Source organism: Salvelinus alpinus, chromosome 7, assembly GCF_045679555.1.
Source record: "Salvelinus alpinus chromosome 7, SLU_Salpinus.1, whole genome shotgun sequence".
Taxonomy (NCBI): Eukaryota; Metazoa; Chordata; class Actinopteri; order Salmoniformes; family Salmonidae; genus Salvelinus; species Salvelinus alpinus.
The window spans coordinates 65,670,461-65,692,745 of record NC_092092.1 but is presented as its reverse complement, the minus strand read 5'-3'; the positions used below and the strand labels follow the sequence as shown (position 1 = coordinate 65,692,745).

The window sequence follows — 22,285 nt, the reverse complement described above, 5'->3', positions numbered from 1 at the left end:
GTGATGACAAAACTAGCTTGGCATCACTTTAGTTTAATCATATCAAGTGTAAACTTGTCCAGTTACTCTTTAACTCTTCTGTTCTAAGGGGGGTGTTCTTCAAGAAACAACATCTCATTGTAGTTATTGGATAAACGTCTAATGCACATGTCTATGTAGATATTGTTGTTTATTTTTAACTGGACTACTAGAACAACTATTGAGTCAAACATCTTACAAATGTACGCATTTGTAAGTATTATGCAGGCTTTTGAAATGAGATATTCAATGCTTCACTTTCAAATGTGGAATTTTTTCAATTATTTACTGTTTAGCATAGATTAATTGGACCAATTGGATGAATTGTAAAAGTGTAACAGTCCAAAAATCTGTCCTAAAAATAAAATAACGGCTACACCATATGTCTTTGCTATTTTCCCTTTAAATAACTTGCAGAATCTCCTTCCCTCCGTTTGCTCCAGAGCAGCTCTCGTTTGGCCAGAAGAAAACTGTAGCGGATCTCAATGGATTTACTATATGAGATCACACACCTATCGGGATAGCATCCACATTTACTACGGGTTCATAATGTTTCTGAAAGAACGTAAGTAGGCTGCTTTGCAACTCGTTAAATAATAATAAAAGGGAACGGTTCATTATAGACTGTCGATGGGCGTATGGGCTGTTCAAGTCAGCAATTGAACCTGGGGAGCGTATGATGCAGCAAATGAATTGCTACAATGTTGTTATTCACAGCGATGGAAACATTATTACTATGGGAATGATATTATAATATTATAATTAAGATATATATTTATAGTTTAGCGCAGCAGTGTGTCATTGATTAATTATGTAGACTGCCTGATTTAGTCACGATGATGGAGCTACAGTATCAGGCGCTCAAGTGCATCCTCGGTCAAGTTCCGACTCAGACAGATCCACAGACTCAGCAAGAATATCTGGTTTTGTCATATTTGTCCTTGTCAAATTCCATCACGTGTGCATGTCGTACAGTAGCTACTAGCGCATTTAAAATACCAAGGGCAGATGTGTCATCATGGGACATGAGGCCGCCTGAAACTTGCAAAAGATGGAGTGCACTGCGGGGTGGTCACTCTCTCTGTTGTGGGTCTTCAATTTAGGCTACCGTTGTAGTTACGGGCCACCATGTCACGAATGTCACCATTAATTTTCGGACTTCACTCGTTTTTGTTAAAAGGATAGGCTTACAAAAGTAGAACTTGATCATTCCTACATGCTGTCCGACAGAGGCGGCACTATGATCAATGTATATAGGTGTATTATAAACTGGGTGGTTCTAGCCCTGAATGCTGATTGGCTGATTGCCGTGGTATATCAGACCATATAACACAGGTATGACAAAACATTTATTTTTACTGCTCTAATTACGTTGGTAAAGAGTTTATAATAGCAATAAGGCACCTCGGGTGTTTGTGATATATGGCCAATAGCTGTGGTATATGTACAGTGTTTCCATATTTAACAAAGTATAGGAAGATCGATAGGTTAAGTGTATCCTAAATAGAGTTTATGATTTTTTTCAGGTGGCTCAACTGTCCCCTGCCTTACCAACAGGCTACAGTGGCCATTGTCCCATTGCCTAGAAGCTGTCTTGCCTGTCCATTGCTTGTCTTTAGTTTATAGTAGCCTAAACGGTGTACGCCTGTAGCCTTCATGTAGGTCTAACTGTAATATGATTAGTAACATGTCAGGTAGTCATCACTGAGATCAAGGTCACTCATGTAGCCCTAAACTTGTACTTGAACTGAGACAATTAATGTTGATGCAGTTATGCAAATACTGTATAGCTGTACATTCTTCACAATTGAAGATATAGTAAAGGTTATCTGAAAGGAAATGGATATTCAAAACGTCATGTATTTTTATGTCACTGAGGAGGGTCATAATGTGGAAACAGTCAGCCATGGTGAGTAGAGGTCACGTATACAGATGTGGGATCTTAATTTGATCACCCTGTTGAATGAGAACTTTCCTGTAAATGCAGGACATTTTAATCTTGTAGTGTATTTGATGTTAAAGACTTCTGAAGTTTGTAATTTCCACTTTCTCTTACAATTTTTTTTTCAACCCCTACAAAAATGTCAATTAATTATAAAACACATAATAATTCACATTTTCTGTTGCTGCAGGATTATTTTCCTGCTGTAGCAAACTGTCTCAAATTAAGATCCTACAACTGTATTTGATATGACAGACTAAGAATTCAAATGGCCAGTTTGTAGCGAGTTTTTGAAATGATCATATGCATCTCTAGGAAATAAAATGGAGAAAAGACAGCTGACAACCGCAGGCATCACATATAAAAAATCAATGGCTCAATTGAATCAAGTGACCCTTTCTATTCTTAGCAATGGATCACATTTTTTTCCACTCTCTGAAAAATGCTGTTTGTAATGATATGAGTACAGAGCTTCCCGACAATGGCAGGGCCTTTAAAAACACAATCATCAATGTGTGTGTTTCTGATGGGAGGCATTATATTGCCGAGTCACCTCAAGATTCTCTGTGCTTATGCTGATGCAGAGATATTCTGCTTCATATTTCAATTGGCTTGTGTCGTTTCCTGACACCTTTTTCTGCAAATACAATGTTAGCAAATTAGCTCATTCTAATTCACCAGATTTATTGATAATCTATATTATACATTGATGTACTGTAAGTATGACAGAGCTGTATACAGGACTTGTCCTGTTGTGACACTAGACCAGTGTCAACCTTATTGGTAAGTGGCGTAATTTAGAGGGACAGATACATTTACATTTACATTTAAGTCATTTAGCAGACGCTCTTATCCAGAGCGACTTACAAAAATTGGAAAGTTCATACATAGACTGTACATTTCAAACATAGACTGTACATTTCTGTTTACAGAGACATTAGTTGCCATACATTTCCAATTCCACCCACATATTGTAAACATGTTAGGCTGGGAGAGTAGCCAGAAGGGAATGTACTATATTTCTATAGAGATACATAGGAAATATTATTTTACTGCTGCAAGGTGGATCTGCTAGGGAGTATATGTCTGAACTGCTGAGGTGAGGGGCTTTCTGGTTGTGTCTAGGCCTTATACAGTGCATTCAGAAAGTATTTACACCCCTTGACTTTTTCCACATTTTGTTATGTTACAGCCTGAATTTAAAATGTATTACATTGAAATGTTGTGTCACTGTCCAGTGGCCTACACACAATAATACCCCATAATGTCAAGGTGGAATTATGTTTTATTTTATGTATTGATCCCATTTGTTATGGCAAGCCTAAATATGTTCAGGAGTGAAGATTTGCTTAACAAGTCACATAATAAATTGCATGGACTCTGTGTGCATGCAATAATAGTGATTAACATGATTTTTGAATGACTACCTCATCTCTATACACTCTGTACAATTATCAGTAAGGTCTCTCAGTCAAACAATTATTTTCAAACACAGATTAAACCACAAAGACCAGGGAGGTTTTCTAATGCCTCGCAAAAGGCACCTAAGGGCCTCCCGGGTGGCGCAGTGGTCTAAGGCTCTGTCGCAGCCGGCCGTGACCGGGAGGCCCATGGGGCGGTGCACAATTGGCCCAGCGTCGTCCGGGTTAGGGGGGGTTTGGCCGGCAGGGATATCCTTGTCTCATCGCACTCTAGCGACTCCTGTGGTGGGCCGGGCGCAGTGCACGCTGTGTTTCCTCCGACACATTGGTGTGGCTGGCTTCCGGGTTGGACGGGCATTGTGTAAAGAAGCAGTGCAGCTTGGCTTGGTTGGGTTGGGTTGTGTTTCGGAGAACGCATGGCTCTCGACCTTTGCCTCTCCCGAGTCCATACGGGGGTTGCAGCGATGAGACAAGACTAACTACTACCAATTGGATACCACGAAATTAGGGGGTAAAAAAAAGGGCACCTATTGGTAAATTGATTTTTTTTAAATGACATTGAATATCCCTTTGAGTATGGGGAAGTTATTCATTACACTTTGGATGGTCTATCAATACACAAAGATAACTCAGTTGACGGAGAGGAAGGAAACCACTCAGGGATTTTACGATGAGGCCAATGGGGACTTTAAAACGGTTACAGAGTTTAATGGCTGTGATAGGAAAAAAACTGATCAACAACATTGTAGTTACTCCGCAATACTAACCTAAATGACAGAGTGAAAATATTCCAAAATATGCATCCTTTTTGCAAAAGGCACTAAAGTAAAACTGCAAAAAAAATGGCTACTATATTTACTTTATGTCCTGAATACAAATCATTATGTTTGGGGCAAATTCAACACATCACTGAGTACCACTTTTCATATTTTCAAGCATGGTGGTGGCATCATGTTATGAGAATGCTTCTCATCGGCAAGGACAAGGGAGTTTATAGGATAAAAAGAAACGGAATACAACTAAGCACAGGCAAAATCCAACCGGAGAACCTGGTTGTCTGCTTTTCAACAGACACCGGGAGATACATTCACCTTTCAGCAGGACAATAACTTAAAACTTGAAACTCAAGGCCAAATATACACTGGAGTGCTTACCAAGACGACATTGAATGTTCCCAAGTGCTCTAGTTACAATTTTGACTTAAAAATCGGCTTGAAAATCTATGGCAAGACTTAAAAATGGCTATCTAGCAATGATCAACAAACAACTAGATAGAGCTTGAAGAATTTTAAAAAGAATAATGTGCAAATAGTGTACAATTCAAAAGCTCTTAGACTTACCCAGAAAGACTCACAGCTGTAATCCCTTCCAAAGGTGATTCTGAGATGTATTGACTCAGGGGTGTGAATACTTATGCAAATGAGATATTTCTGTATTTAATTTTGAATACATTTGAAAACATTTTTTAAAAAAAACATGTTTTCGCGTTGTCATGTTTTCGCGTTGAGGTATTGTGTGTATGTAACCGATGTGAAATGGCTAGCTAGTTAGCGGTGGTGTGCGCTAATAGCGTTTCAATCGGTGACGTCACTCACGCTGAGACCTTGAAGTAGTTGTTCCCCTTGCTCTGCAAGGGCTGCAGCTTTTGTGGCACGATGGGTAACGATGCTTCGAGGGTGGCTGTTGTCGATGTGTGCAGATGGTCCCTGGTTCGAACCAAGGTAGGGGCGAGGAGAGGGACGGAAGCAATACTGTTACATGTAGATGGGTGAGAAAAAATTACATTTAATCCATTTTGAATTCAGGCTGTAACAAAACCAATTGTGGAATAAGTCAAGGGGTATGAATACTTTCTGAAGGCACACCAAAAATATATACCAATTTCCTCTGTAAGCAGAAGCATTACCCTTCATTTCTCATCATAACATTGCAATATTTTGCCGCCCAGGTTTTACAAACTATCAAGTACTATTCAACAAAATATTAATTAATGAGTGGTTGATGAAATCCTCACTTCTTGGCCTGTAGAATTTAGCACGGTGTGTGAGTGAGTGAGTGTTTAAAAAAATATATATATATATACACTGCTCAAAAAAATAAAGGGAACACTTAAACAACACAATGTAACTCCAAGTCAATCACACTTCTGTGAAATCAAACTGTCCACTTAGGAAGCAACACTGATTGACAATAAATTTCACATGCTGTTGTGCAAATGGAATAGACAAAAGGTGGAAATTATAGGCAATTAGCAAGACACCCCCAATAAAGGAGTGATTCTGCAGGTGGTGACCACAGACCACTTCTCAGTTCCTATGCTTCCTGGCTGATGTTTTGGTCACTTTTGAATGCTGGCGGTGCTCTCACTCTAGTGGTAGCATGAGACGGAGTCTACAACCCACACAAGTGGCTCAGGTAGTGCAGCTCATCCAGGATGGCACATCAATGCGAGCTGTGGCAAGAAGGTTTGCTGTGTCTGTCAGCGTAGTGTCCAGAGCATGGAGGCGCTACCAGGAGACAGGCCAGTACATCAGGAGACGTGGAGGAGGCCGTAGGAGGGCAACAACCCAGCAGCAGGACCACTACCTCCGCCTTTGTGCAAGGAGGAGCACTGCCAGAGCCCTGCAAAATGACCTCCAGCAGGCCACAAATGTGCATGTGTCTGCTCAAATGGTCAGAAACAGACTCCATGAGGGTGGTATGAGGGCCCGACGTCCACAGGTGGGGGTTGTGCTTACAGCCCAACACCGTGCAGGACGTTTGGCATTTGCCAGAGAACACCAAGATTGGCAAATTCGCCACTGGCGCCCTGTGCTCTTCACAGATGAAAGCAGGTTCACACGCACATGTGACAGACGTGACAGAGTCTGGAGACGCCGTGGACAACGTTCTGCTGCCTGCAACATCCTCCAGCATGACCGGTTTGGCGGTGGGTCAGTCATGGTGTGGGGTGGCATTTCTTTGTGGGGCCGCACAGCCCTCCATGTGCTCGCCAGAGGTAGCCTGACTGCCATTAGGTACCGAGATGAGATCCTCAGAGCCCTTGTGAGACCATATGCTGACACATGCACATTTGTGGCCTGCTGGAGGTCATTTTGCAGGGCTCTGGCAGTGCTCCTCCTTGCACAAAGGCGGAGGTAGCGGTACTGCTGCTGGGTTGTTGCCCTCCTACGGCCTCCTCCACGTCTCCTGATGTACTGGCCTGTCTCCTGGTAGCGCCTCCATGCTCTGGACACTACGCTGACAGACACAGCAAACCTCCTTGCCACAGCTCGCATTGATGTGCCATCCTGGATGAGCTGCACTACCTGAGCCACTTGTGTGGGTTGTAGACTCCGTCTCATGCTACCACTAGAGTGAGAGCACCGCCAGCATTCAAAAGTGACCAAAACATCAGCCAGGAAGCATAGGAACTGAGAAGTGGTCTGTGGTCACCACCTGCAGAATCACTCCTTTATTAGGGGTGTCTTGCTAATTGCCTATAATTTCCACCTTTTGTCTATTCCATTTGCACAACAGCATGTGAAATTTATTGTCAATCAGTGTTGCTTCCTAAGTGGACAGTTTGATTTCACAGAAGTGTGATTGACTTGGAGTTACATTGTGTTGTTTAAGTGTTCCCTTTATTTTTTGAGCAGTGTATTTCACGTTTATTTAACCAGGTAGGCAAGTTGAGAACAAGTTCTCATTTACAATTGCGACCTGGCAAAGATAAAGCAAAGCAGTTCGACACATACAACAACAGAGTTACACATGGAGTAAAACAAACATACAGTAAACAATACAGTAGAAAGATAAGTCTATATACAATGTGAGCAAATGAGGTGGGATAAGGGAGGTAAAGGCAAAAAAAAGGCCATGGTGGCGAAGTAAATACAATATAGCAAGTAAAACACTGGAATGGTAGATTTGCAGTGGAAGAATGTGCAAAGTAGAGATAGAAATAATGGGGTGCAAAGGAGCAAAATAAATAAATACAGTAGGGGGAGAGGTAGTTGTTTGGGCTATGTACAGGTGCAGTAATCTGTGAGCTGCTCTGACAGCTGGTGCTTAAAGCTAGTGAGGGAGATAAGTGTTTCCAGTTTCAGAGATTTTTGTAGTTCATTCCAGTCATTGGCAGCAGAGAACTGGAAAGAGAGGCGGCCAAAGGAAGAATTGGTTTTGGGGGTGACCAGAGAGATATACCTACTGGAGCGCGTGCTACAGGTGGGTGCTGCTATGGTGACCAGCGAGCTGAGATAAGGGGGGACTTTACCTAGCAGGGTCTTGTAGATGACCTGGAGCCAGTGGGTTTGGCGACGAGTATGACGCAAGGGCCAGCCAACGAGAGCGTACAGGTCGCAGTGGTGGGTAGTATATGGGGCTTTGGTGACAAAACGGATGGCACTGTTATAGACTGCATCCAATTTATTGAGTAGGGTATTGGAGGCTATTTTGTAAATTACATCGCCGAAAGTCGAGGATCGGTAGGATGGTCAGTTTTACAAGGGTATGTTTGGCAGCATGAGTGAAGGATGCTTTGTTGTGAAATAGGAAGCCAATTCTAGATTTAACTTTGGATTGGAGATGTTTGATGTGAGTCTGGAAGGAGAGTTTACAGTCTAACCATACACCTAAGTATTTGTAGTTGTCCACATATTCTAAGTCAGAACCGTCCAGAGTAGTGATGTTGGGCAGGTGCAGGCAGCGATCGGTTGTATTTAAGAGCAATTGGAAGCCACGGAAGGAGAGTTGTATGGCATTGAAGCTCGTCTGGAGGGTTGTTAGCAGTGTCCAAAGGGCCAGAAGTATACAGAATGGTGTCGTCTGCGTAGAGGTGGATCAGAGACTCACCAGTAGCAAGAGCGACATCATTGATGTATACAAAGAAGAGAGTCGGTCCAAGTATTGAACCCTGTGGCACCCCCATAGAGACTGCCAGCGGCCCGGACAACAGGCCCTCCGATTTGACACACTGAACTATCAGAGAAGTAGTTGGTGAACCAGGCGAGGCAATCATTTGAGAAACCAAGGCTATCGAGTCTGCCGATGAGGATGTGGTGATTGACAGAGTCGAAAGCCTTGGCCAGATCAATGTATACGGCTGCACAGTATTGTTTCTTATCGATGGCGGTTAGCATATCGTTTAGGACCTTGAGCGTGGCTGAGGTGCACCCATGACCAGCTCTGAAACCAGATTGCATAGCGGAGAAGGTATGGTGGGATTCGAAATGGTCGGTAATCTGTTTGTTGACTTGGCTTTCGAAGACCTTAGAAAGGCAGGGTAGGATAGATATAGGTCTGTAGCAGTTTGGATCAAGAGTGTCCCCCCCAGGGCCTCCCGGGTGGCGCAGTGGTCTAGAGCACTGCATCGCAGTGCTATGCTGCGCCACCAGAGTCTGGGTTCGCGCCCAGGCTCTGTCGCAGCCGGCCGCGACCGGGAGGTCCGTGGGGCGACGCACAATTGGCTTAGCGTCGTCCGGGTTAGGGAGGGTTTGGCCGGTAGGGATATCCTTGTCTCATCGCGCTCCAGCGACTCCTGTGGCGGGCCGGGCGCAGTGCGCGCTAACCGAGGGGGGCGGGTGCACGGTGTTTCCTCCGACACATTGGTGCGGCTGGCTTCCGGGTTGGAGGCGCGCTGTGTTAAGAAGCAGTGCGGCTTGGTTGGGTTGTGCTTCGGAGGACGCATGACTTTCGACCTTCGTCTCTCCCGAGCCCGTACGGGAGTTGTAGCGATGAGACAAGATAGTAATTACTAGCGATTGGATACCACGAAAATTGGGGAGAAAATTAAAAAAAATTAAATAAAAAAAAGTGTCCCCCCCTTTGAAGAGGGGGATGACCGCAGCTGCTTTCCAATCTTTGGGAATCTCAGACTACACGAAAGAGAGGTTGAACAGGCTAGTAATAGGGGTTGCAACAATTTCGGCAGATAATTTTAGAAAGAAAGGGTCCAGATTGTCTAGCCCGGCTGATTTATAGGGGTCCAGATTTTGCAGCTCTTTCAGAACATCAGCTGACTGGATTTGGGAGAAGGAGAAATGGGGAAGGCTTGGGCGAGTTGCTGTGGGGGGTGCAGTGCTGTTGACCGGGGTAGGGGTAGCCAGGTGGAAAGCATGGCCAGCCGTAGAAAAATGCTTATTGAAATTCTCAATTATAGTGGATTTATCGGTGGTGACAGTGTTCCCTGTCCTCAGCGCAGTGGGCAGCTGGGAGGAGGTGTTCTTATTCTCCATGGACTTTAGTGTCCCAGAACTTTTTTGAGTTTGTGTTGCAGGAAGCAAGTTTCTGCTTGAAAAAGCTAGCCTTGGCTTTTCTAACTGCCTGTGTATATTGGTTTCTAGCTTCCCTGAAAAGTTGCATATCACGGGGGCTGTTCGATGCTAATGCAGAACGCCATAGGATGTTTTTGTGTTGGTTAAGGGCAGTCAGGTCTGGAGAGAACCAAGGGCTATATCTGTTCCTGGTTCTACATTTCTTGAATGGGGCATGCTTATTTAAGATGGTGAGGAAGGCATTTTAAAAAAAATACTACTGACGGGATGAGATCAATATCCTTCCAGGATACCCCGGCCAGGTCGATTAGAAAGGCCTGCTCGCTGAAGTGTTTCAGGGAGCGTTTGACAGTGATGAGTGGAGGTTGTTTGACCGCTGACCCATTACGGATGCAGGCAATGAGGCAGTGATCGCTGAGATCTTGGTTGAAAACAGCAGAGGTGTATTTAGAGGGCAGGTTGGTTAGGATGATATCTATGAGGGTGCCCGTGTTTACGTCTTTGGGGTGGTACCTGGTAGGTTCATTGATAATTTGTGTGAGATTGAGGGCATCAAGCTTAGATTGTAGGATGGCTGGGGTGTTAAGCATGTTCCAGTTTAGGTTGCCTAGCAGCACGAGCTCTGAAGATAGATGGGGGGCAATCAGTTCACATATGGTGTCCAGAGCACAGCTGGGGGCAGAGGGTGGTCTATAGCAGGCGGCAACGGTGAGAGACTTGTTTTTAGAGAGGTGGATTTTTAAAAGTAGAAGTATGCTTAGTCGAGTGATCATAAGGGTCCAGTGAGTAGTGAGGTTGGTTGGGGTAACGGCGATTCAGACAGCTACCTGGGCCATCGGTAGCAAGCTGGCATCGGATGGAGGTCTGTTTTAGCCACCTTGTGCGTTTCCGACGGTAGATTAGTGGGGTTCCGTGTGGTAGAGGGGATCAATCCAATTGGCAAAATAGATATAATTATAGTGACTCAAAAATGGTCCGATAGACCTATTCAGATAGCAGCCGTGTGGGCTAAGATGCTCAGAAAAAAAACATCCAACGGTGTGTACCACCAGGCCCAGCTCTCTCTGCCTGCTGAGATAGATAAAGTTGTCTCTAGCCAGTGGTACGCACAGGAAGTTGAGAACAGGGATTATCTAGTCACAACATGATGACAGGAGACTCAGATAGCCTTACAAGACCAGGCACACAGGCCCATCAATGCCGCTGAGTGGATCAAGAGTTGACATCTTCTGATAAGTGTGGGGAACCTCCTTCATGGTTACGTTACTGACTCTACAGGACATATGTGTGTACCCATTGGCTATACAGAACTATGCTACAGATAGAGGACGAGTGAAGACCCTTTGGAGGGATGACAGACCTGGAGGCATCGACAGTGGGGGAACCCCCTCCCCCGTATATGATCTTCCTCCTGGTCTTCTTCTTCTTCATCACTGGCCTCCTGGGCTTCCTGGTCTGCCACCTGCTGAAGAAGAAGGGCTACCGTTGCAGGACTGGGGAGGAGGAGGACGATGACGAGTGTGAGCAGAAACTGGGACCAGAAAATAATGGTAGGTATCTACCAGGATCTGTCAGAGTGTGTTTATATATACTGTATATTGGCTTTTGATCTATCCATTGATGTCAAATAAAATACAATCTTATTGGTCACATACACATATTTAGCAGATGTTATGGCAGGTGTAGCGAAATGCTTGTGTTCTTAGCTCCGACAGTGCAGTAGTATCTAACAATTCACACATCTAAAAGTATAAGAATGGAATTAAGAAATATATATATTTGTTTTAACAACAAAAACGTGTTGTAGTGGCAATGATTAAAATACAGTAGAATAGAATACAGTATCCAGAGGTGGGACCAAGTCATTGTTTTACAAGTCACAAGTAAGTCTCAAGTCTTAGCACTGAAGTCCCAAGTCAATTCTCAAGTCAGGCAAGTCCGAGTCAAGTCTCAAGTCAAGACCAACAAGTCTCAAGTCCTAAACTTTGAGTTTCGAGTCCTAAACAAGTCAAATAGTCAAACAAGTCTTAATGTGCTCTTCACCAAATGTAATACCATTTCATATTTTAACAAGAGTAATAGTTAGTATATTACATTTACGCAAATCATGAATGCTTTTAAAAATATATTTATTACTTTCCAAATAAACTTTATATTTCCATGGAAATTTTCATTTTCTTCCCGCATTCCCGTTATGTTTGTTGATACAGTGTAGTCTTTATATCTGAAAATAATAATGTTGGGTGTCATCTTTCCAAGCGCTCCATCTGAATTCACCCGCCGACGTTCCTCTGCACTGCCACGCGCAACTTTTTCTCAGCTGGCACAATTTGATTGGCTGCTGTCCGATTCAAACTGTAATCCATTAAATGAAGAGTTGATGCGCTGCACACTTTTTTAAAAAGCATAATTTTTTATATTTGGGCTTGGGGAGGGTATCAAGTCAGTTCGAGTCAAAAGGCTCAAGTCCAAGTTAAGTCGCGAGTCATTGGTGTCAAAGTCGAGTTGCAAGTCATGATATTTGTGACTCGAGTCCAAGTCATATGACTCGAGTCCACACCTCTGGTATATACAAATGAAATGAGTAAAGCAGTATGTTAACATTATTAAAGTGACTAGTATTCTATTATTAAAGTGACCAGTGATTCCATGTCTATGTACATGGGGCAGCAGCCTCTAAGATGCAGGGTTGAGTAGCCAGGTGGTAGCCGTGAAGGCTATTTAACAGTCTGATGGCCTTGAGATAGAAGCTGTTTTTCAGTCTCTAGATCCCAGCTTTGATGGGACCTGTACTGACCTCGCCTTCTAGATGGTAGTGGGGTGAACAGGCCTTGTCTCGGGTGGTTGTTGTCCTTGATGATCTTTTTGGCCTTCCCGTGACATCGGCTGCTGTAGGTGTCCCAGAGGGCAGGCAGTGTGCACCCAGTGATGCGTTGTGCAGACCTCACTACCCTCTGGAGAGCCTTACAGTTGGGCGGCGGTGCAGTTGCCGTACCAGGCGGTGATACAGCCTGACAGGATGCTCTCAATTGTGCATCTGTAAAAGTTTGTAAGGGGCTTAGGGGCCAAGACAAATTTCTTCAGCCTCCTGAGTTTGAAGAGCCGCTGTTGCGCCACCTTCACCACACTGTCTGTGTGGGTGGACCATTTCAGTTTGTCAGTGATGTGTACGCCGAGGAACTTGAAGCTTTCCACCTTCTCCACTGATGATTGAGTTGGAGGCGTATGTGGCCATGCAGTCATGGGTGAACAGAGAGTACAGGAGGAGGCTTAGTATGCACCCTTGTGGGGCCCCTGTGTTGAGGATCAGCGAAGTGGAGGTGTTGTTTCCTTCCTTCACAACCTGGGGGCGGGTCGTCAGGAAGTCCAGGACCCAGTTGCACAGGGCGGGATTCAGACCCAGGGCCCTAAACTTAATGATGAGATTGGAGGGTACTATGGTGTTTAAGGCTAAGCTATAGTCAATGAACAGAATGAGAGCCCACAGTCCTTGGGACCGGTGGCACTGTTATCCTCAAAGTGGGAAAATAAGGTGTTTAGCTTGTCCGGGAGCAAGACGTCGGTGTCCGCGACATGGCTGGTTTTCCCTTTGTAACCCGTGATTATCTATTGACCCTACCACATACGCCTCGTGTCTGAGCCGTTAAATTGCGACTCCACTTTTTCTCTGTACTGACGTTTTGCCTGTTTGATTGCCTTACAAACAATGTAGTTATTCCCTCCGTATTTGACCATATTCCCAGTCACCTTGCCATGATTAAATGTGGTATTTCGCGTTTTCAGTTTTGCGTGAATGATGCCGTCTATCCACGGTTTCTGGTTTGGGTCGATTTTAATAGTCACAGTGGGAACAACATCAGGGTCAGGGATATGGCTTGGAGAAGTTAAGTATCCATGATTGATTTTTTAAGGCAGATACAAGTGGTATGCGTGACATTTTTCGGACATGTCTGTCTTTATCGAAAGGCCCTTGGCCATTTACCAAGCAGGAAACTGTACTCTTTAGGTTAGAGGATGTTATTTCAGCTTGAATTAAATTCAGTCCAGTGTAACTGAACACTCACAAAGAAGTAATATTTCCCATATTGAATTAGTGTTTATTTAATGGGTACTTGAAAACCATGGGCCTCAGTGGAAGTAAACAACTAGGAAGTAGAATCTCTTGAAAGCATACAAACAAACAGAAATATGCTCCTTTCATTGAAGTGAGGAAAAACGGTCCAGGTCAATAACTTTGAGAATTTCCTTTAATAATCTTGAATGATGATGAAGCACGCTTGGGGGCAAGCTGCTTCGTCAGATAAGCTTTCATATATTACAGATGATGAAGAAGAGGACAATCAAGACACCGTTGAACAAATCCTGAAGTGCATCATTGAAAATGAAGGCAATAACTTAATAGATACTACATTTTGTCAATACCTTTGGCACTTAAATACTGCAATTTTAATTGTGCTTAGCAAAAGTGTGTAATGTTTGTGTTCTACCTTCTAGCTAACATGGAAGCCTTCAAGGATATGCTAGGAAAACAGGATATATGTCAACATCATGATCCTAGGTACGTATTGTTAAGATCAATTTTTCTTTTGCTTAGTTACAATGTATTTTTGTGTAAGTAGATTTACATTCACCTTGTCTTACTCCAGCGTGTTATTATCACCCTTGGTGAAAGTATTTTAGTGCAAAGCTAAGGTAAACAAGCACCTTACTTAGTAACAGCACCAATTCCTCTCAAGTAATATACTCCTACTTTATTTTTCTCTGGAACAAACCAGTATTTCTGTGGTACATAATGCATATGGTTTAAATGCAGGTCTCCTGTACTGTACTGCAGGGTTTCCCCCTGCTTTAGGCTGTCGTGTTTTCAGAGAGGCCACAACAATGGGTGTAGCCTACATTTCTATGTGCCTGTGGCAGTCAGGCAGAGTCTGGAGAAAGTCAGTGTATTGTGTGGCTTGTATTTATGCTGGGACTAGAGGGTAGCTATGGAGTGGGGTGCCCAGCCCCTCTGTTCCTGTGCTATGCAGTGTGTCCTTGGGCTATCTGTCCCATGGGGTCACCTGGCTTAATGTTGTCTTGGTCTCAGCAGCTCTGTTATGGGATCTAGGCCCGTAACCACAAAGTGTCTCAGAGTAGGAGTGCTGATCTAGGATCTGTCCATACAATCTGATTTATTTTTAATTTAAACTCATACTCTGAGACTCTTTGTGGATACAGGACCTGATCTTTACTGCCTTGTTGTGAGGCAAACAGACAAATAGTCTCCCTACATAGTATGCTACTACTGCACTCTACCAACGTGCTTCTCCTTACATCCATATCAAGCATTCTAGGTAGAGATGATCGAGGGCATTCTAGGTAGAGATGATCGAGGGCATTCTAGGTAGAGATGATCGAGGGCATTCTAGGTAGAGATGATCGAGGGCATTCTAGAGAAACAGACCCAGTGGTGTGCTGTAATAATATAACTGTGATGTGCTACTAGTATATTGGAGAGATTTATGCTTGTTAATTAGATCCATGTTCTAACTTGGCACCTCTAGGGTGAGGGTTTTAGTGTTCATGTCTGTTTACCAAGGTAGTGCTCTCAGACTGACAGCAGCCTACAGGACCGTGGCGTTCGTTGGTATTCTTCCCACACTCTCCTCTCTCAGCCAGCTACAGCAGCAGTACAGCTACAGTACTCCCCAGAGATGCTGCAGTCCTGATGGGAGGGAGGTCACAGACAGAGGCGGCCAGAGAGGGGAACAGACGGACTGATGGATCACACTAGAGACTCTTATTTCACAGGCAGACTACAACAAATATGCTACTATAAACCAGATGCTTAGAAATGGCGTTTAGATGCTTAGAAAGATGTCTTTGGATGTTTTTGCTTAGTCATGGTCTAGAGTGTTTCCCAGACACGCTCCTCAGGACCCCAAGGGGTGCATGTTTTGGTTTTTGCCCTTGCACTACACAGCTAATTCAAATAATCAACTAATCATCGAGCTTTGATTAATTGAATCAGCTGTGTAGTGCTATGACAAAAACCAAAACGCACACAGTGCACCCCTTGGGGTCTCCAGGACCGAGTTTGAAATGGAATGGAAAATAAACATGCCTGACTGAATGGGTATTTCATTGTCTTTCCAAAAGATTACTGCGCAAAGAGAGCCTGGGGGGTATTCCACCTCATCACCACACAGTGCACTCTGGCGCCCAGCTCGACCATAAGTCCTGCACACTCTGTGTGCAAGGGCGGTCCAAGAAGGCCCGCCGCCTGAGCCGTGTGCCTCGGACCAATAAGCCGAGAACGCCAGGAGAGAGGAGAGAGTCCACTGTGTTCGCTGTGGGAAGGTGAGTCACACTGGACGGGTGTTTGACAACACAATACATTCATCTTTATTTATTTAATTTGTTTTGCCAGGTAAACCATTAAGAACACATTTATAGTCTCTCTAGTCACACTACTGTGTGTTTTCTAATGGGATTTAGGGTTCAGAGAATTCAGAGGCCTTTGTGTTTGTGTTAAAGTACTTTACATGTGTACAGTTATGCTATCTAGGGTTCTCATCGTGGTGATGTACAGTACTATCTGATGTCCGTATACCTACAGGTTCCGAGTCACCCACATGGATAAGAAGGATCAGGGATCTGGCGACCAGTTGGACCAATCGGAGGCCCTGGATAGTGAGAAGGGGGATGAGGAGGACCCCCAGAGGAAGGAGGGTTACAACCTGCAGAGCATGTTCAAAGACGTCAAAACAGAGACCACAAACGGTGTGGTGGCCACCGCGGCCAAGCGGAAGAAGAGTCTAGTTCTGTTCTCGCTGCGCAGAGGCAGTGATCCAGTGGGGGTCAAAGTGTCACTGAGCCAGCCCGTGGTGGAAGAGGAACCCCTCTTCAATGATCCGTTGAAGACTGCTCCAGTGCAGACCTCCAGCCCTGTGAAGGCCCTGTCGTCCCAGCCCAGCATGGGCTCTGCTGCACCTGACGACACTGAGATGGCCCCTGTTAAGATGTCCCCCACTAGGGTCACTTTTATAGTGTCCCCCACAGAGGCTCCCGAACCGGTCTCTCCCAACACGAGTCCAGCAGGAGTTTCCCCCCTAACGCCCCCGGTACAAGAATCCCCCATCACCACCCCAGTACAAGTCACCCCCATGACCCCTGAAATATTCCCCCTTACCCCAGGCTCCCCTACTAACCTTGCCCCTAGCCCCTTAAATGTCTCCCCTGCCACTTCCCCTGTACAAGCCAACTCTACCCCTACCCCTGTACAAGCCTCCCCTACCCCTGTACAAGTCTCCCCTACCCCTACCCCTGTACAAGCCACCCCTACCCCTGTACAAGCCACCCCTATCCCTGTACAAGCCTCCCATACCCCTACCCCTGTACAAGCCTCCCATACCCCTGTACAAGCCGCCCCTACCACTGTACAAGCCTCCCATACCCCTACCCCTGTACAAGCCACCCCTACCCTTGTACAAGCCGCCCCTACCCCTACCCCTGTACAAGCCTCCCATACCCCTACCCCTGTACAAGCCTCCCCTACCCCTGTACAAGCCCACCCTACCACTGCCCCCTTAAATCTCTCGCCTGCCCTGTCCTCCAGAATCGTGTTCCCCTCCCCTACCTCCTTAAATCTCTCCCCTTCCCTGTCCCCCAGAAAAGTGTCCTCCAATATTACTCCTTTAAATCTCTCCCCCACCCCTACCCCCATGCAAGTCTCCCCTGCCCTGTCCTCCAGAAATGTCTCCCCTGCCCTGTCCTCCAGAAATGTCTCCCCTGCCCTGTCCTCCAGAAAAGTCTCCCCTGCCCTGTCCCCCAGAAAAGTGTCCTCCAAAACTACTCCTTTAAATCTCTCCCCCACCCCTACCCCCATGCAAGTCTCCCCTGCCCTGTCCTCCAGAAAAGTCTCCCCTGCCCTGTCCCCCAGAAATGTCTCCCCCGCCCTGTCCCCCAGAAAAGTCTCCCCTACCCCCTTAATGGTGTCCCCTATAGCTCCTCATAGTATTCTAAGGAATACTACTACTTTAGTCAAGATGGACCAAACCTCACCCTCCTCCTCTCCCTTCACGACCTTAGCCACAGCCATCATGAAAGGGCCAGAACACAACGCAGACAGCCTTGCTAGGTTTAAGGCCGACAAAGTCTCTCCCACTGTGGCCACTGTGAAAATCTCCCCCACCGTGGACCACATGAAAGTCTCCGCCACCATGACTCCAATAAAAGTCTGCCCCTCCAGTGGAAGCCCTCTAGAGAACAAGCTGGAGGTGGGTAGTGTTGCCATAGTCAACGCCAGTCCTGACAGTCAGAGGGAAGTCTCTGTGGTGTGTATGGCTGATGTGGTGAAGGGGGAGAAGGAGGACCCTGCTGTGGCTCAGAGCCCCCCAGAGGAGGAGAAGGAGGACGAGGTGGAGATGGAGGACATAAAGAACTGCCGGGTCAGCCAGGAGGAGGAGGGCGTGTCTCTGAAGGAGAAGAGGAGATCAGTACACAGTCAGCACAAGTGGTGAGAAAGAGAGAGAGAGAGACACAGAGAGAGAGACACAGAGAGAGAGAGAGACACAGAGAGAGAGACACAGACAGAGAGAGAGAGAGACACAGTGAGAGACACAGTGAGAGACACAGTGAGAGACACAGTGAGAGACACAGAGAGAGAGACACAGAGAGAGAGACACAGAGAGAGAGAGACACAGAGAGAGAGAGACACAGAGAGAGAGACACAGAGAGAGAGAGACTGTCCAAGCCCCACTGTGACAAGGACAAATGGATATATAGCAATACTACGGAGGTAAACCAACCAGGCCATGTCAAAACTGAACTGAGTTCACCAGGCCATGTCAAAACTGAACTGAGTTCACCAGGCCATGTCAAAACTGAACTGAGTACACCATGCCAGGCTGGCTGAGACTGTCTGGCACCAACTATGAAGTGACATGGCTTCAAAACGACGGGGTCATACCAGCAAGGCTGTGATTTATTCATTGATCTAGACCAGTTGTAGTTAGGTAAACACTGGCACCATCCAGATGGATTGATCTTAAACACTTGCATAATGTGACTAACAGCACAGCTACAATACTACTCCTATTATAACCAGACAGTGCAAGCCCAGGTTTCAGACTACACCAACAACAATCAACTATACCCCCAACAACCATCAACTACACCCCCAACAACAATCAACTACACCCCCAACAACCATCAACTACACCCCCAACAACCATCAACTACACCCCCAACAACCATCAACTACACCCCCAACAACCATCAACTATATCCCCAAAAACAATCAACTACACCCCCAACAACAATCAACTATACCCCCAACAACAATCAACTATACCCCCAACAACCATCAACTATACCCCCAACAACCATCAACTACACCCCCAACAACCATCAACTACACCCCCAACAACCATCAACTACACCCCCAACAACAATCAACTATACCCCCAACAACAATCAACTACACCCCCAACAACCATCAACTATACCCCCAACAACAATCAACTATACCCCCAACAACCATCAACTATACCCCCAACAACAATCAACTATACCCCCAACAACCATCAACTATATCCCCAACAACAATCAACTATACCCCCAACAACAATCAACTATACCCCCAACAACCATCAACTATACCCCCAACAACAATCAACTATACCCCCAACAACCATCAACTATATCCCCAACAACAATCAACTATATCCCCAACAACAATCAACTATACCCCCAACAACAATCAACTATACCCCCAACAACAATCAATTATACCCCCAACAACAATCAACTATACCCCCAACAACCATCAACTATACCCCCAACAACAATCAACTATACCCCCAACAACCATCAACTATATCCCCAACAACAATCAACTATATCCCCAACAACAATCAACTATACCCCCAACAACAATCAACTATACCCCCAACAACAATCAATTATACCCCCAACAACAATCAACTATACCACAGTGTAAGTCGACCAACAGAAAACAATGGGTAATATCGGTGTAGCCTAGTAACTTGTCAGTCTGGTCTGTAACTCTACTACATACTATGGAATTAGAGGCAGAAACTGCCTCTGAGTAGGTTAACTCCAGGTTTTGATGTAATCACCACTGGCTGTTTCTCTACCTATACAACCACATGCTTTCCCTGTCATCTTGCAAATCAGAGGACACATTTTGGTCCGCTAAAATGTTACCAGGGGCTCGATTCAATCCGTATCAGCGAAGTTCAGTGCTATAGCGCGCTTGAAATTCAAAGGTAATTTCCGATTGAGTCGACATATGCAGCCTTTAAATTTAATTTGCGTTATAGCACTGAACTTCAGAAATACAGATTCAATTGAATCTAGTCCCAAGTGTCATTTAGGACGTATTATCATCAAGGGTATTGATACAGACAAAAATGATTCAGCTATCTGAGCTTCTAGGTTCTAGCTTGTGGATTCACTGTCTGTGTAGACTAAAAGACTGAGAGACCAAAAGTCCATCGTAGATCACTTTGTAACATCTATTCTTCCATTGACTCAGCTGTGTCCAATCTTATTAAGTTCTTATGTGTACAGTGGGACAGAAGTTTCCCTGCCCTGAGAAATGTTGTGCTGGGTATGGTACAGTGACGTGATACAGAGGATAGTTATGTCACCTTTGATATTCTCAGAGTAACTAAAAAACCAAAAGCTAGTCCTTAACCAACCGTAACAAATACTCCAAAATGTTTCAGTCTGAATAGTGCTTTTAGCTAATGACTTTAGAATGTATGTTTAAGGTACTGGAATATGTTATTATGTTGTTTACTTGGAAGCATACAGTAGCAGCGTACACGCTTAAGTCTTATTCATATAGAAACCGTAGGCCAGCACTGCAGTTGATAAATATACATCATTAGGATGGTATTTTATCTGTAGTGGTAATTTGTTTTGTGTCAGGGTGGCTTCAATATTCCCACTGGACTACATAATAATGTGTAGTCCTGAATAGAAACATAAACTTCCAGGGTTGTATTTACTAGGAACCAAACAGAAGCAATTGGGTTGAAACAGGGAGGGACCTACCTGAATTTGTCCAATAAGAAACGCTTGTTTTTGTTATCTGTTGCAAAACATTTGCTATGGTGTATCATAATGAATAGGACCCTGATCCATAGTAGTGAACAGTGTTTCTCTCATAGACATACAACATACGCCTCACCTCTTCTCTCTCGTTGACTCCAATTCCTTATTGCTGCACTTCATCATTTTAACAAAGAACCAATGGGATTTCAGTGTGGTATGATGTTCAATGTCAACAGGGCATTAAGGCTGTGTTCATTTTTTTGCACAACAGATATTTCCTTATTAGCCAGAGAATACGGTTTTAGCCATACGATGACAATATTCCTGAGTTGAATTTGAATTATGGAAATTATGTGAAACTCTTGATACCAGATTATTTAATCTAGTTTTGCTTGAAACTGATCACATCTGTTTTCATTTACTACAGATGCATTGCACTTAGAAAATGCAAGGTTTTGATGTGACTAAATACTTATTTATTATTATTTGTCAAGAAAGCAAATACCAGGTTAAATGACTGTCATCTTCTTTTGAATGTAAAGGCTGATCAGAGTCAATGTGATTGTTGGTGTAACCTTTTTTATTTTTATTTAACCTTTATTTAACCTTTATTTAACTAGGCAAGTCAGTTAAGAACAACTTCTTATTTACAATGACGGCCTACTCCGGCCAAACCCTGACGACACTGGGCCAATTGTGCACCGCCCTATGGGACTCCCAATCACGGCTGGATGTGATGTAGTCTGGATTCAAACCAGGTACTGCAGTGACATCTCTTGTACTGTGATGCAGTGTCTTAGACCACTGCGCCACTCGGGAGCCCCAACCTTGTAGAGATAGTATCAACATTGAAAATATTATAATACGCAATAAAGAACAACTAACATAATGGCGTTTATATGCATTAGACATGTTTACTTTAATATGCATCATAGATGTGAAATGGTCAAGAAATCAGAAGCTTACTACTGAATATATCTGACTGTATGTCACAGTCATAAATGTTTCACCAGCGAACAGTACTGTAACTCCATATGTGAATGGTACTATATCTGGTTATAGCTCTGCTAAGCAAAGAATATGACTAATTTTAATGAAGATTTCATGTTTCAAATGAACTGGCAAACAAAAGCACACCAAAGTATTCTTTTTGTGGAATCGAAGGAATCGTCACATACAGGAATCGAAGGAATCGTCACATACAGGAATCGAAGGAATCGTCACATACAGGAATCGAAGGAATCGTCACATACAGGAATCGTTTCCTGTATGTGTTACCAGGATGTGGTCTCCTCTGCTGGTCATGGCTGCTACATGCATTATCAGTTCACAGTAATGATCTAACTCCTTAGTCTTGAGTGTAAACTATATTTAAATGTGTTTGTAATGGCCTTAGAATCATATATTGCATGTGTCTTCATTGACCGACGCTTCAAATAACTCATGAGGAAAACATATATATATTATATGCATACTATTAATCAACAACCTGATGATTTGAGTAGTCTCAAATGTGAAAGTGCAGCTGTACAATGAACAATTCTTAAGGAATCAAACTAAGTATATATTAAAGCTATGCATTTGAC

At 44.3% G+C, this 22,285-nt stretch overlaps 1 protein-coding gene across 3 annotated transcripts; it reads left to right on the top strand.

The window, feature by feature from the left end:
• The first annotated feature begins 432 nt into the window (after positions 1-432).
• LOC139581492 (uncharacterized protein DKFZp434B061-like) lies at positions 433-22,284 on the top strand. Of its 3 annotated transcripts, none has more exons than XR_011676242.1 (7): positions 433-583; positions 10,944-11,185; positions 13,957-14,022; positions 14,130-14,193; positions 15,774-15,974; positions 16,234-18,457; positions 18,488-22,284. XR_011676242.1 is itself a non-coding variant. In XM_071411307.1 (7 exons), the coding sequence occupies exons 3-7, from the start codon at positions 10,987-10,989 to the stop codon at positions 18,134-18,136; spliced, it is 2,433 nt and encodes an 810-aa protein (XP_071267408.1). In that variant the 5' UTR covers positions 433-583; positions 1,545-1,927; positions 10,944-10,986; the 3' UTR covers positions 18,137-22,284. The 3 variants fall into 3 exon arrangements, 2 of the variants coding, with proteins under 2 accessions (XP_071267408.1, XP_071267407.1); XM_071411307.1 differs by adding an exon at positions 1,545-1,927 and having other exon boundaries at positions 16,234-22,284; XM_071411306.1 differs by having other exon boundaries at positions 16,234-22,284.
• The last annotated feature ends 1 nt before the right edge of the window (position 22,285 follows it).